Source organism: Mustela nigripes, chromosome 14, assembly GCF_022355385.1.
Source record: "Mustela nigripes isolate SB6536 chromosome 14, MUSNIG.SB6536, whole genome shotgun sequence".
In the NCBI taxonomy this organism is placed as follows: domain Eukaryota; kingdom Metazoa; phylum Chordata; class Mammalia; order Carnivora; family Mustelidae; genus Mustela; species Mustela nigripes.
In genome coordinates, this window is record NC_081570.1 from 27,474,522 (window position 1) to 27,489,330 (window position 14,809).

The 14,809-nt window shown below is 60.4% G+C and overlaps 2 protein-coding genes across 6 annotated transcripts in view; both read right to left on the reverse strand.

The window, feature by feature from the left end:
- Positions 1–734: 734 nt before the first annotated feature.
- EVA1B (eva-1 homolog B) lies at positions 735–2,353 on the reverse strand. 2 transcript variants are annotated; one of them, XM_059377275.1, is made up of 3 exons: positions 2,179–2,353; positions 1,670–1,742; positions 735–1,421 (listed from the first exon to the last, which is right to left on the reverse strand). In XM_059377275.1, exons 2-3 carry the CDS (start codon positions 1,734–1,736, stop codon positions 991–993), a joined length of 498 nt encoding a protein of 165 aa, XP_059233258.1. In that variant the 5' UTR covers positions 1,737–1,742; positions 2,179–2,353; the 3' UTR covers positions 735–990. The 2 variants fall into 2 exon arrangements, with proteins under 2 accessions (XP_059233258.1, XP_059233257.1); XM_059377274.1 differs by having other exon boundaries at positions 1,670–1,773; positions 2,179–2,348.
- Positions 2,354–8,848: 6,495 nt separating this feature from the next.
- STK40 (serine/threonine kinase 40) overlaps positions 8,849–14,809 on the reverse strand; it is a 40,985-nt gene continuing 35,024 nt past the window's right edge. For all 4 annotated transcript variants that reach the window (XM_059377278.1, XM_059377280.1, XM_059377276.1 and 1 more), the window contains 4 exons: positions 13,000–13,144; positions 12,792–12,911; positions 12,343–12,427; positions 8,849–11,164 (listed from right to left, as the gene is read on the reverse strand). In XM_059377278.1, coding sequence (XP_059233261.1) covers positions 10,946–11,164; positions 12,343–12,427; positions 12,792–12,911; positions 13,000–13,144 — 569 coding nt within the window. In that variant the 3' untranslated portion in view covers positions 8,849–10,945. The remainder of the gene's footprint in view (positions 11,165–12,342; positions 12,428–12,791; positions 12,912–12,999; positions 13,145–14,809) is intronic.

Genomic DNA, 14,809 nt, shown 5'->3' on the forward strand with positions numbered 1-14,809 from the left:
GGGGCCTGCCGGGTGCTCCCGGCCCACTGCATTCCTGACGGTCTCTCCCGGGCACATCTGGCCAACATGTGGCTCCCATTACCGATCCCAAGGCCTCCGCGCGGCTATTTTTATCCACCGGATGGCGGGGGCGGGTGGGGGGTGTCTCCTTCGGACGTCTGCCGGGTGCTGGAGCAATGGCCGGCAGGAGGGGCCCAGGCGGGGTCGGGCTCTGCCCGCGGACCCGGATTCCAGAATCCAGCTGTGCGCCAGAGGAGGTGGGCGGGCCTGCTCTCGAGCCAGGATCCCTCCCAGTTGGCCCCATAGTTCGCTCCGAAGAACTCGCTGGAACACATCTCTGCTCGGAGCCCCGCTCAGGCACACACGGTTAACACTGGCTAATAGTGCTTCAGCATCAAGGGCAGGGTCCCGGGGCGTGTGTGTGTGTGTGTGTGTGTGTGTGTGTAGTGATGCAGGATCCCAGGGGCAAAGTGCGCCCAGGCCTTTGCCCGGGAAGGAATGCATTTGTAAGGAAGGAATGCGAGTGATAACTTGTTCTGTGCGTGAGGCTGTGAGGTGGTGGAGGGAGTGTTTTTTTCAGTCTGTGAACTGAATGCAAGCATGTATGCTCAGGTGTTGAGTGGGTTGATGGAGATGGTCAGCCTGATTAAAAGAGTCGAGTAGTGTCTCAATCTGGGTCGCCCTGCATGGCAGGAGCCTGGAGGACGTTGGGGACAGAAGAGAGGGAGACTGAGTCACTGAGAATGCAGTTTTCATTGGTCACTTATCACAGGAGAAGGGCTGGGGACCCTGTGCCCGTCCTCCCCCGCGGGCTTTCTGGCAGGACTGGGGATCTCAGAAGGTGGGAATCCAGGTCCAATGGCACTGGGGGAGCCGTGTGGGCGGGGCCTCCCTAGCACCATGGGCAGGGGCAGTCCCAACGTCCTGGGGCAGCTGTGAGTTCCTGCGCATTTCCAGTACGCAGAGCTCCTTGCAACGGGAAAGGGCCGGTCAGTAATAGTGCATGCGACCCAGAGTGCCTGTGGCCGTGGGGCTGGGCCCCAGCGTGCCAGTGCCCAGCAGGTCCGGCTGCCCAGTGCGCCAAATCTCCCTTAGGATCCGTTCCCGCTCCTCCAAGCGCTGTGCCCGCTCCAGCTCCTCTGCCGACGTGAAGACGTTTACGCTCAGCGGCCCGTCTGGCTCAGCCGTCAGCTCTGGGCCCTGCAGCGTGTCGTCGGGGCCCAGCCGCGTCACCGTGTCCTCCTCCTCGTCCTCGTCGTCCTCGGGTTCGAGGGTGCTGCTGCGGGGGTCCCGGCGCGGAGCAGGGGCCCGGGGCCGCGGGCGGGGAGCGCAGGAAATACTGATGACTAGTAGGCACAGCGTTAGCAGCAGGCCAAAGCAGACTCCCAGCACGAAGTAGAGGCCAAAGCTCTCGGGGTTAGCTGAGGGTCAGAGGGCAGAAGTCATGGAGGAGCCCTGCCTCCCTGGCGGGCGGGAGTTATTCCACTGCGGAAGGACTCCAGTTTCGAAGTTTGGGGGTCAAGGGCCGTCCTCCTTATTTGAAAGACATTAGGTAGCCGCCAACAGTCAGTGAGGGATGGGGAGGATGGGGCTGGGAGGTGGGGAAGGAAGGGGAGTGGGGCCTCAGAGGGGCAGGGAGGGGCCCATGCCCCCCGGGGCCCGCCCTCACCGCGGATGTGCGCGTAGGCCGCCAGGCTGTTGCTCAGCAACTCCATGTCCCTCCGTGGGGCATCCATGCTGCTCTGGGGGCGGAGGGGCAAGCCCCCCGTCAGCCTGCGGGGTCAGCAAGGTCAGATCCCAATCCCCAGCCCGGAGCTGATTCTGACCCCGCCTCCTCCGGGTAGCTCCCCTCGCTGGAAGAGCAGCCCCAGGGTCCAAACCGGAGACAGCAGCTCTCTAACTTTGTTACAGACCTGGGCCCTGCCTGGGAGATCCCTTCCCTGGGCGCAGACGCCCCTCCAACTTTTGAGGGGTCAGGGAAGTGGGCCGCAGGAGGCTCCGCCCCCTTGTGGGGTCCCCAAATGACGCCCGGTTTCGCCGTCCCGGTAGTGGGATGGAGGAGCGAGACGCGAGTGCCTTTTCCACTCCCAGGGCGGGCTTCTGAGGCGAAGCCGCCTCCCTCTCCCCTCCAGCCCGCCCCGCCGGGACCCACCGGTCCAAAGGCCGGGGCTCACTCACCGTCAGCGCCCCGCTTCCCCGCTGCCGGCGGCCGCATACACCCGAGACCCGGCCGCTCCCGCCCCGTCCGGTCCCAGCTTCCCCGCCTTCCCGGCTCGGCTCCCAGGCCGCTGCAGCGCGGGCGGGACACGGGCCGAAGGACCAGCCGGCCGAAAGTTTCCTCCGAGGAAAGAGGAGGGGCGGGGCGGGGCGGGGGGAGGCGGGGAGGAAAAGGGCCGGGAGAGGAAGGGGAGAGGAGCGAGCGACTGGGAGGAGGGGGAGCGAGCCGGCGGGGCCGTCTGCTCTCCCACAGGAAACCGCTGGGGAGGCTGGTGGCAGAGTCCCGCCCCCAAGCTACTAATAACAAAAATAATGAAGTTTTGCCTGTGTCTCTGTATGTATGTGCCCTTTGTAATATTCTTTCATTTAATTCTAACAATCCTATAAAGTGAGTACCATTGTCGCCACTTGGCAGATGAGTAAACCGAGTCATGGAGATTGAATAACTTGACTAAAGGGTCAGTATTTGAACGGAGTGCTCTTGGCCCCTAGAGCCTGGGGCTCTTAACCTCTTCTCTACACCTTGCTCTTCCTCCCAGAAGGCCCTCCTGCCCAGGAAGACTGCCCCTCTTCTGCAGTCCTCCCCCCAGATCGTGAGTTTACAACAGAGGGGGCTCCGCTGGGAGAGCATGTCCAGCTGGCAGAGCTTCTGTCACACGGGGTTAATGAATGTTGGGCTGGTGCTTGGAGCCGGGAGCAGGTCAGCCTTGCCCAACCCGCCTGGAGGTTCTGCTGGCTCTGTGCTCTTCTGCACCAGAGCCTGCCCGGGAGATGTATTTTGTCCTGGCTCAACCTGCGCCTGCGCTCTCCTGCGTTTCCACCTGGGCTCCGCTTGTGCGCGCCATGTGTTGTGTGATCCATGTGTGCGGCCTGGGTCGTCTTCCTGCTCAGACTCTCAGCAACCCCCCCCTTCAGGGCCCCCCTTCCTGTGCTGGGGCTTGGGTGAGGGGGAGGCCTGCTTGGCGGGAGCCTCAGAGAGGAGGAGGGAAGAAAGGGGAGAGGAAATTGCAGACATAGCTGAAGGCGCGGCCTGAGGCCTGTGGGCTGGTGACCCCCCTGTCTGTCCAGGCTGGAGACCCCCCATCCCCAGTCCTGAGACTGGGTTCAAGCAGGGGGCAGATCTAGATGAAGAAAGGACAGACCCGCTTCCACGGAGATGGGAAAGGACTCCTGGGTGTCTTTGTGACTTTTGAGTCTGTTTTGTGAGCGTGTGTGCAGGCATTTCTGCCTTTATTTGTATATTTGTGTGTGTCTTTCCTGTTTATCTGCTTGCGCACTGGGGGGAGGCGGTACCGCTGCGCGCAAACCCCTGCAGCTGTTGGTCAGCAAATGCTCCCTCCTGGGAATGGGGAGGACCTCCTGGGAATGGGGGTTCGGCGGGGAAACAGGACAGATACAAACCCCTGCCCTCATGGAGCTGGCTCCCGGCCGAGAGACAACCATTCCATGAAGAAGGTAGCCTCGGTGCTGCTGAGGCTCGGGGCGATGGAGTGCACCTGCAGGCTGCTCTTCCAGCCCGAGGGAGGGGACATCCGAATCCTGCCGCGTGGGGCTCAGGGAGAGAGCGGGGGCAGGAGTCACCAGGCCTCGAAACCAGAGGGCCTTGGGTCGCCTCTCTCCCGGGTGCAGCGGAGGGGGCGTGGGGATCCCTCCGCGGGCGACCTCGGACCTTACTGTCCATGTGGCGGGGAACCTGAGAGTCTGGGGGGTTAGGGTTAGCGTCACGGTTCCTGACAGACTTTGGAGAGACCCCGGTGCGGTCCCGGGACAGCACAGGCAGTCGCGGGGCGGGCATGGGAGCCCGGAGAGCGGCGAGGGCCGCAGCTGCGCTGGCAGGCGGCGCCCAGGGCTGGGTCCCTGAAGTGCCGCTGTCCAGGTGAGGCAGGGTCACCTTTCGAGGCGGTGTCAACAATTCCCGCCTTGCCTGAGGCTGTGAGGGAAAGAGGACGTAGGACCACTGCTTGGCGCAGGGCCGGAGCACCTGAGGGAAGCGTATATGGGGTGCAGGTTTTGGGGGGGTGGTCAGAGTTGCCTTTGAGATCCATTCGAGATGTGCGTTAGATACCCGGGGGAGGTGTCAGGCAGGGGACCCTGGGAGGAGTCCAGGCTGGACATGAGTTTGGGAGCCCTCGGCACAGAAGATGGATGGAACTCCTCGGGAGTGGGTGAGATCATCTGTGGGGCCGGGGTGGCGGGGGGGGGGGGGGGGGGGGGGCGGGGGGGGCCGTAGCTCCGCTTGCGCAACCTTGGGGGCTCTCCGGGGGGGGGGGGCGGGAGATCGCGGGGGGGGGGGGGGGGTGGAGAAGGTGTGGGGAGACACCCTTGAGGTGGGAGGAAGAGTCGGCTGGGCAACACACTGAGCAGAGAGGTGGATGTGCGGCCAGAATCTAACCACTGGCCGTGGTATCAGTGGGTTTCCAAGGGCGCATGGGTTCACTGGAGGCCTTCCATCCATGGGAACATTGGTGTGTGCTGCAGCTGTCCTTGGACTGACCTTGCGTCTTGAGGATGTTGGTCTGAGTCCCTAAGGTGCCCACCTGCGTCTTCCCGAGGGGCCACGTGCACGCCTCTCTGCATTCATGAGAGCATACCAGGTTTTGGATTCGTTAGTGTTCAGCTATTGCCGTGCTATGTGGACCTCTGGGTATGGCTGAGCTGCTGACACAGGTGTCTGTGCCTTGGTGTGTGACTCAGCCCTGGTGAAGTCGGTGGCCATGCTGAGCAGAGTGGCGGTTGAGATGCTTCCTAGTCCCTTCAGGGACTGGGGTGTACAGGGTACCCAGAGTGTTGCCTTCCTCTAGGGAGATGCATGGGGCCAAGCTAGGCTGGGTGGAAGGAATAGCAGCCTTGCCCTGGAGGGTTCTGAAGAAGCTGAGGGCTACTCCTGGAGGCCCTGGGGAATGTGACTTTGGCCCAGGTGGGCCGTATCCAGAGCCCTCATGCCCTCCTGACCACTTGCCTATCTGCTTTTCTGCCTGCCTCGCTCTGCCCCGCCTGCCCTCCTTGCCCGCCAGCCAGTCTGTAGGTGTTCCCAGCCACCTGCTTTCCGGTTGTGCTGGCTGGCATCTCTGCATATCTGTCACTCGCTTGCCTGGCTTGCATCCCATCTCTCTACCTGCTGATTTCCTCCCTGTCTGCCAGCCTTTGACCTGCTGCCCATCCACCTGCCCACTGGCTGGCTGCCTCTCTGCTCTCCTGTCAGCCTGTGAGACTAGAGATTTGTCACTTCGGGAGGCACAGAGAGTGATCCTAGGATGAAACTCAGGAAAGACAGATCTTTTTTATTTTTAAAATTTTTAAAAATATATTTATTTATTTGACCCAGAGAGAGAGAGAGAGAGAACACAAGCAGGGGAAGCAGCAGAAGGAGAGGGAGAAGGAGGCTCTCCGCGGAGCAGGGAACCCAGTGCAGGGCTTAATCCTAGGACCCTGGGATCACGACCTGAGCCGAAGGCAGAAGCTTAACCCATTGAGCCACCCAGGTGCCCCAAGACAGGTCTTTTTTAATGAAACAAGTTAAGACAGGTCTTTGATGGGAGTTCAGGGGGCTGAGGGATCCAGGGCCTCTGGGAGGGCTCTCAGGGGGGCTGGCATATTCAGGGCCCAATGCAAAACCCTACTCAGCAACCTTCCTCAGTGGTCAAGCTGGGGGTCTGTTACTGACACTAGGGCCTCCCCACTGAGGGGTTCAGGGGCTGACTAGGTCTTAGATGGAGGGAAGAAGGCAACCCATTCATGGCCTCCTTGGACCTGCCCAGTCCTCTGAATACTCCTCAGCCCCGGGGACAGCTGCTGGGAAGAAGCCACAGTGAAATTTATAGAACAAACAATAAATGGATATTGAGTGCCCTCCTGGCACCTGGTACTTGGTTGGCTACGTGCTACGTGCGCTTCACCTTCAGATCCTCCCAGTGACCCTGTGCAGTTTGTAACGGGACTGGGACTCCATCTAAGGCGGAGGGCAGCAAGGCTCCGGTGAAGCCTGAATTTGTGGTCACGTGGCTTTAAGGGGTGGGGCCTAGATTTGAACTTTAGAGCGTCTGCTCCCAACCAATCTTCCACTGGGCGGTTCTAGGTCACGGTTCCCCACCCAGTCAGACCCAAAGCTGCCTTTTCATGATACTCTGTATGGATCCTCTAATGCTCCTGAAGTGAAATTAATGCTAATATGCCCACCTCCATGTCTAATTAAAAATATAAAGAAAAGGTAATAGATATGGTCGAAGTGGTCACTCACTTGGAACGTGACAGCTCTGAGTGCAGACTGGTGTTGGGACATTGCGGTCATGACCGTTTTGGAAATGGCGAGGAGCTCTTGGTAAAGTTCTGAATGACACAGAGTACAGATTCCCTCCACTTCACATGGTTGTTGCATTTCCCGAAGGTTCCATGTACATTATGTGTCCACCAGTCCTTTGTGTTTATGTATAAAAGGGAGTTAGATTCTTGGCTCTGGTCACTGTAAACATGTTTTCACTCACGTCGTGCAGGATGTAAAATGTGCCTTCCTTGTGGGGCTGTCTCTGGCTCCCACCCTCTGCCAGCGGCACCCTCATCACTCTGACGAACTCCCACATGGACATGCACAAAAGAAGCCTGCCCTCATCTGAGTAGGGAAGGCAGATAGGATCAATAATCAGACATATGGTAATCCTATGAGGCTGTGGTAAGTACAATGAAGAAACATAAAGTGGAAACCTTAAGGAGTTAGAGAACACCAGGTGTTCACGGACAGCCTCTCAGAGGTGACATTTTGAGTAGAGGGAAGTCAGGGAGGCAGCCATGCAAATAGCGAGGGGAAGAGCCTTCCAGAAGTAATAGCCCAGGCAATGGCCTTGAGGTGGAAGCCTGCTCAGCTCCCTTAGGATCAGCAAGGAGCCCAGTGTGCCTGGCACAGGAAGTGAGGAGGGGTGAGGAGCCCACAAGCTAGAGAGGAGGCCAGGTGCAGAACCTGGTTTGTGGACCTTTCCAAGCCACAGACCGACCTCTGGAAGTTATCCCGCATGGGACAGAAGCCATCAGAGGTGTGTAAGCAGGAGAGGGACAAACCCCACCTTGTAACAGGCTCATTCTGGCTGCCATGTGGCCCCTGGGCCTTTGTAGGGGAAGGTGGGAGTAGGGAGGCCAGAAGCAAGAGTGGAGCGCTCAGGGTGGTCGCAGAGAGCTGTGGGAATGGTCAGATGCTGCCTGGCCGGGGACAGGATCGGCAGTGGGTTGGACATGGGCGGGAGGGAGCCGGGGGTGGGCAAGAAATCAGGACAAGCTTGGCTCTGAAGCCTGAATGACTGGGCCGAGACTCCATTTCCTCCCTTCCCCACTTGAGAGACTGGGCAGCTCCAGTGCGGCTTCTCTGAAACGGCTCTCCCTGAGGCCACGGGAGGCAGCTAAAACTGGTAGAAACTTCTCAGTTCCTGTTTGACTTCTCAGGCGCACGGGAGGCTGTTGATCCCCAAGCCCCTCACCCCCCACCTTTCTACTTTCCCCTTCCGTAGCTCCCAGGGCTCAGGAGAAAAACTGAAGAGCGATCTGACCCATTGAGGTCAAGAGACCACGCGTTCTGGTGTGTGCCGCGTGCACAGCCCGTCCTAGGCGTAGACACGTGAGCAGGCCCGGCTGGGCCCCTGCCCTCGGATGGCTGCTTTCGTGTGGGTGACCGGTAAGGCTGACCCATGCGTGTGCCCAGGAGTCACCTGGGCACAGAAGGGAGGCCGATCGGGTGGGGGGATGGGGAGGAGGTGGGCGTGGCATTGAGTCCCAGGCACAGCAGCCGGTACAGCCAGAGTGCTGGGAGCAAGGGCACCCAGGACAGCTCCGCAGATGACATATGGGTCAAAGCCTGTGTAGACATGGAAGTGACCAGGGAGGTGGGGGCCGCTCGGCCATTGAGTCGGGGTGGTGTGAAGGTCGTGGCAAGGCGCCGGGGTGGCGCTGAATGCCACAGAGCCCCAGGGCCACCTCACTCTTGCCGTGTGCACACTTGCCTGCGAAGGGGCTCCCGTGCATGGAGCTCTCTGCTCCTTCTGTGACCTGCGGCCGTGTGTGGGCTCCCACTCGCGTGAGTGGGTCTGTCAGGGCACCGTGGGGTGCTGAGCGAGGGGCCGGCCTACCTTCATCTTCACTGCTCCAGTGCTCCAGCTGAAATGTCTAAATTTAGACAAAGGAAGGAAGGAAAGAAGAAAGGAAGGAAGGAAGCCCTTTGGCTTCCTATGGAGGGGAGTGAGGGTGGTGACCAGTGCAGGAAAAGGTCTGCCTGGCCCTTCTTACCCCAGCAGCCCTAAATGGGCGTGGGGACACAGGGGCAGTCTCTGTCCGGCCAGGATCTTTGACCCCCAGATGGGGGTTTGGCAGGGAGAGAAGACTGATGCTCGGCTGGCCAGCTGCAGCCGCTCTCGGACACCTCCTGCCTGCCCCTGGGGCACTCAGGGGTGCGGGGTGCACTAATGGGTCTTCAGGAGAATGCCAGGTAGCTCTGTCCGCCCCCCACCCCCACCAAGGCAGTGGTGCTGGTTGGGCTGTGGGGTGGGGGGCTGTCAGAGGGGGCAGAGCCGAGAGCTGCGGGAAACCTGCCCTGGCTGGCAGGGGCAGGAGAGACAGAGACACAGAGACATACAGAACAGCAGGCCACACTGGCTCCAGGTCAGGAAGTTTTATTGCTGACATGCAGGAAGAGTCCCCATGTAGTACAAAAATATGTCTTTATACAAACTTTTTTGTGACTTTTTCTGTTTTGTTTCTTTACAACAGGACCTCTCAGTGTGTGACACCCAGTGAGGCAGGCCCAACCTCCTCTCATCTGCTTTGCCACGAACGTCATCAGACTCAGGGGCTGACCTTGGAGGGCCCAGCCTGTCTGATAAGGCTCTGCAGACCCCCGAGGGTATTGCTTTGAAAAGGAGGAGAAAGCCCACCCGTGGCAAGCAAGCCCAGAGAGTCCTGGCAGGCTGCTGGACAGGTACGCAGCCAAGACCCTCATGGGAGGACAGTCACAGGGGCTGGGAGCCCTAGGCCAGACTGCATTTCTACTCCCTTGGGAGACTTCTTTTTGAAATAAATATAGAAAAGAGGACATCCCCCGCCTCCACAGCACGGCACCCTGGCTCTTGGTGAATGGCCACCAACAGAGACAGAGTCTGGTGCTCAAGGGGACTAAGTGCTGGGCTCAGGCGGGCTCCCACAGACCCACTGAGGCAGAGGCATGAGGCGCCCAAGTGCTGGGATGGGGGCATGGGGAGGAGGGGGCATGGGCGGCCCTGCTACTGCTGGCAAGAGGTGGCCCCATTTTTTCCAGATGGGGAAACTGAGGCACAAGGAGGTTTGGGAACTTGCCCAAGTCACTCACAGTGAGTCAGCTTTTGGGGAGGGGGCAGCTCACACTCTGGGAAACAAGGTCACACAGGCCTCGGTCACCTCCCCACTGGGGAGCAAAAACAGGAAGGGCCTGAGGGCCCAGGGCTGCCTGGAGGGGAACACTCAGCCTTTCCAGGGGGGCCAGGGGGGCCAGGCCAGAGGAAGGGTCTTTGCTCGGCACCGGGCAAGGCCAAGTCCAGTGAGGGAGAGTGGGAGGGAAGGGCATTCTGGTGAGAACAGTGTTTCTGGCAAGACGGGCATCCACTTCAAAATCTCGGCTCATAAAGGGCAGCAGGGCTGTTCTCAAGCCAGACAGGCCCCCCCAGTCCCTATAGCTCTCCCCACAAGCCCCACAGCCCCGAGGAAGGGCTCTGGCCAGGGTCTGCTGGAGAGACCCACATCCAGTATGAGGCAAGAACAGGAGGGGAGATGCCCCCACCACTCTGTGAACACAGAGGGGTGTGGGGAGCAACAGGGCATGTGAGCAGGGCCCACCTGTGCACAGTTGGCCCAGCGTCCCCTCCTCACCCGACCACCAGGCACCCCTTCTGCGTCTGTGTCAGCGTCACCTCGGTACCACGGTGTGGGGCACAGAAAGAAACCAGGCTTAATGCGAGGGTACACAGCACCTCAGAAAAGCTACAGAGTGGGAGAAGGAGAACCAAGTCTAGAGAGGCCTCCCCATCACCAGAAACAGGAGGGACTGGTGGGCTGGAGGTGGAGGGGCCGGCAAGAAGGGGCTTCTGAGCCTGGGGGCCAGGAGGGGGCCCATCTGTGGGCAGTGGACTCCCTGCCGTCCAGCCAGGTCGGTGGGGGTGGGGGTGGGGAGCGGCCACTGGCCGAGCCACCTAGAGATGGGAGAGAAGTGGGTTTCAGTACAAAAATAAATATATCTGAATTCTGCTTAAGATGAGGTGAAGTTTTCCAAAGCTTGGACTGAGGGGCCTGGGGTCAGAAGGGGAGGGACGGACACAGACTGGGAGGGGGCCGGGGAGGGCCATGGGGGGTGGTGGGCCTTCATTCTGGGAGCCAGCAGCCGAGCTGGAGTTCAGCTTATCTGTCCTTGGGGGGTGGGGGGCAGCTGCCCTGGGCCAGTTGGCCGGGCTCCCTCCTCCTCCCTCTCACTCAGTCCGGAGACAGCATGGTTAAAGAGCCAGAGGTAGATTAAAACGTCATGATTAAAAGCAGATTAGTTATCTAGGCTTCTCAGATTAAAAAAACCAAACAATCAAGAGATCATTCCCAAGGTAGCTTTGTGGTCTGCTGAGCCCATGTGTGACCTGCGCTGTCCCTGCCCCATCGCAGCCGGTGGGGGGAGAGTCCAGGCCGCGGGCTGGGGGCTGGGAAGAGAGGGTGGGGGGGCGGTGCCCTGGCCAGGGGGCTACTTGCGCAGGTAGCGCTGTGCCAGGATGGCCGCGTCCAGGGGGTTCATGGGCTGTGCGTCGTGGCCCAGCCGCCGCACGGGGGGCACGCTGCCGAACTGCCGCTTGGGCCCCCAGCTCCGGGCCTCGTGTATGGAGCTCTTCTCCTCAGCCAGCAGCAGCTGCTGCCGCATGTAGTTCTCAAACTCATACTGGGAGCACTCCTCTGTCACCTTTGCCTTGGGAGAGACAGACACGAGGGGGCGGGGGCAGGAGGAGAGGGGAAGAGAGAGCGAGAGGGGGTGGGGTTGGAGAAGAGAGCAGGGAACCTGTGTCAGGTGACCTGGCTCCAGAGGCTGCCCTGGATGTGGGGCAGCCCTCCTGCCAGCCTGTACCTTGCCTGCTGCCTGGCCTGGGGTCACTCTAGCTGAAGCACAGGCCTGGGATCTGAGTGGATCCCACCCCACGCTCCTTTCCTAACCCACTGACCTTGGGGGAGGTTGCATGACCTTGGAAGCTTTGGCTTCCTGAACTGTGAAGAGGGGCAGTCATCTCCCCTCAGAGCTGTTCTTGACAGCCCTAGGGGTGGTGCAGCCCAGGCAGACAGCAGCGCCCTGGAGTGGCAGGTCCCCGCGCTCATCATCACAGGGCGGATCAGGGCTCTGCACTCAGACTTAGGGTCTGAGCTGTGTGACCAGGAAAATCACCATACCTCTCTGAACCTCAGTCTCCTTTTGTGAACAGAGGAGAACATGGCCACACAGGCCTGTGGTGCAGAGGAACAGATGCACAGTGGGTGGCACCTAGGAAAGGGAGGTCTCAAGGGCGCGGAGGCTCTGCCGAGGTCCCGAGGTGCCTCCTCCTGCTCCCACCTGCCCAGTACTGGCTGTGGAACTCTGGGGCCAGGGGATGAGGGGCAGGGCCAGGGAGGGAAGGTCCTCCTGGCACCCGACCCATGGCTCTGCTCTGTTCACCTAGCCTTGCCCTCCAGGGGGCACCCTAAGATCACCTGCCAGTTGCTGCCTGGGGCCCAAGTCAGCCCCCACCCCAGGCCCAGCACTTTCTCCAGTGCAGCGAGCAGGAAATGAGAGAAAACTGGGAGAAAATGAATCACCTGGAAAAGGAAGAGCAGAGAGGCTGAGAGAGACCCAGTGAGTCAGAGGTAGAGCAGTATGGCTGTGTAAAGGGCCAGGCCAGGGCAGAGGCCAGGCCAGGGCCAGGGCTCAGGCAGAAAGAGGAAGCTGAGAGAAGGCCAGGCTGGGCCCCTATTTCCACGGCCCCACGGCCCAGGAGGAAAGGCACACCCCAGGCAGCTCTGACCTAGGGGACCCTGCAGCCTGCTCGGAGCTGTCACCTCTGTTCCTCCCCACTGGTCCCTTGGGACCAGGTGACGACGGGTCTGACCACCTCAACTCACCTCCTGGGAGCTGTCTGCGTTGCTCATCTGGTCGTCGATATCAGGAACCACTTGCAAAGGCCCGCTCAGCGACGACAGGGACTGCCTGCAGGAAGGCAGACGAATTGGGCTGCCTCCCCAGGTCTGGCCCACGGGAGCCCCACAGCTTGGCTGGACTCAACAGATGGGGCTAGGTCCCAGCTCAACCCCCTCTTGACATGAATGACTCTGTCTCCCAAGCCTTGGCTTTCTTATCTGATCATGGGGACATTTCTACCTCACAGGCTGTGGTGGAAAATCAGTGACGTAATTAATGTCAATCCCAGAGGTGGCATCACCCTGCACTCAGGGGATGCTCCACCCTGAGCTCTGGGAGCGCCCTGCCCCTCTCGCCCGCGGGACAATCTGGAAATCAGACTCTGGCGGGCAAAGAAACGGGCCCGCCCTCAGCCGGGCTCCTGCCCACTTACCACGATGCGATGATGGCACTGAGGGCCTCCAGGACATCTACGGCAGCAAGGCGCTGCTGGGGGTCGAGGACCAGCAGCTTCCGGATGAGACACACGGTGTTCTCAGACACGCGCCCGTCCCTGATGCAGAACAAGGAGAGGGCTCCGGTGGCGCAGGCTGGGCGGGCTCGCTCCAACCCACCGCCCCAGCCCAGGGAGTGCCACTCACTCAGGGATGGTGTACTCTGCGGCCTTGATCTTGCGGAAGAGCTCCTGGGGGATGCTGTCGTAGAAGGGGAACTGGCCGTACAGCATGGTGAAGAGCACCACGCCCAGGGCCCACATGTCGCTCGGCTTGCCCCGGTACGGCCGGCCTGCAGGGGCACACAGACACATGCACGCTCAGCCCAGGCCCGGGGAAGGGCTAGGCCCTGGGCTTCCCTCGGCTTCCCAGCCACGTGCCTGACCCTACCCACAGGGCCCACCCCTGACCCCCTGCACTTTCAGGAGGACGCCCCATCTCGCCCCATCTTGGAGTGACACCGAGGTGAAGGGACTATACTTGGCCTTGTGCAGGCCACGCCCCTGATTACCAGCTCTGCTCTGCCAGACAGCAAATTTGTGGGGGCTGGGCCTGGGACTACAGCCCCGGCAAGCAGCTCACAGAGCGGGTGGCCAGGAACGCCTGTGTGGAACACTGAGCTAACCGGCTCTGGGCCCGTTGGGCACTTCTGCCCCAATCCCTAGCCCCTCACCCCAGAGCACTTGGCCCCGTCCGGGAGGATCCCCTCCCCTGCTCACTTCCTATCTCCCCCACAAGGAGGTAAACTCTAATGCAGCCCCGGGGCCCAGCACGGACTCCAGTATTTGCTAGAGGAGTGAGTATCTGTGACTGTGAATTTGTCGTGCGGTTTCCCTCCCTGCAGAACAGAAGGGAGTGAGCACTTAAGCAAGCGCTGAACACCACGCTGTGACAGCCCTGGAAGAGATGCTTTCATTTCATTATGTCTCCACCAAACTCCGGGAATTAGATATATTCTCTTTTTCCAAAATGAGGCACAGGGATGTCACCTGTCCCACACCACATGGTTGACGGGGAAGCCCCGCTCCTCCCACTCTCCTCCCACTCTGACGGGCAGGCCGCCACCCACCATCCAGGCTAGAGCTCCTCTGGTATGCTGGCCACCGCCTGGCCTCTTCCTGAAAACACAGGACAGCACGACAAGCCTTTCGAAATTCCCCGCCTGCCCTGTCCCTGGAAAAGCAGGCTCAGCAGAGCCCAGATCCCAGAATGGGACTCCGTGCCCCATGCAAGTGGGAGAGCTGCTGCTGGGCACCAGGCAGTGCCTGGACAACTGGGATCCCTCCTCTGGGTCCTGAAGCCGCGTGGGTGGCGACAGATGTCTTTGGGGTAAGGGATCCTGGTTCTGGAGGGCTTTCCGGGCCCACTGAAGGTCAAGCAGCATAACCAGGTGCATGGAAGTATCCTTATAGACCTCGGCCTGTGCCTCCAGAAGGTACCATGGGCCTCCATGACCTAGCTCATTACTTCGTCTGTGAAATGGGGCTGGGACGCTGACCTCACATGGCTGCTTGGGGAGTGAGCTGCTTTTTGCCCTGGCTGCTGCAGTAGGCGATTTTGTGGAGATGAGCCCCTGCTAAGCTTTCTCCAAGGCTGCATCACCCTGGCCCTTTTCCAACCCCCAGTGCCAAAGAGCAGCGTGGGTGACTTTGTGCAGCTGACCCCAGGGTGACCCTGTTGCCCCGGACCCTGCTCTGCCACGTGGGGTCATCACTAGCGTCTGCTGGGCCACGCTGTGGGCGGTTCCTGCCGAGATGCCCAGGACAGAACCAGGGGCCACGGCGGCCTGGGCTCCCTCAGCTTGAGCCTCAGGACTTCCGCCCGGAGCTGGAGAGGCTCTTCTAGTAGATAAGCCACCCCAGGAGCTCTGCCTGGGTAGACCTTTCCCTGAGCTTTGGCTTCTGAGGGGACTTCAAGGCTTCTTTTTTTTTTTTTTTTTTTTTTTTTAAGGCTTCTT

Coding starts and splice junctions, on each gene's coding strand:
- EVA1B (XM_059377275.1), bottom strand. CDS start 1,736: ATGGATGCCCCACGGAGGGACATGGAGTTGCTGAGCAACAGCCTGGCG. Junction 1,422..1,669: donor GGCCTACGCGCACATCCGCG/GTGAGGGCGGGC, acceptor TCTGACCCTCAG/CTAACCCCGAGAGCTTTGGC.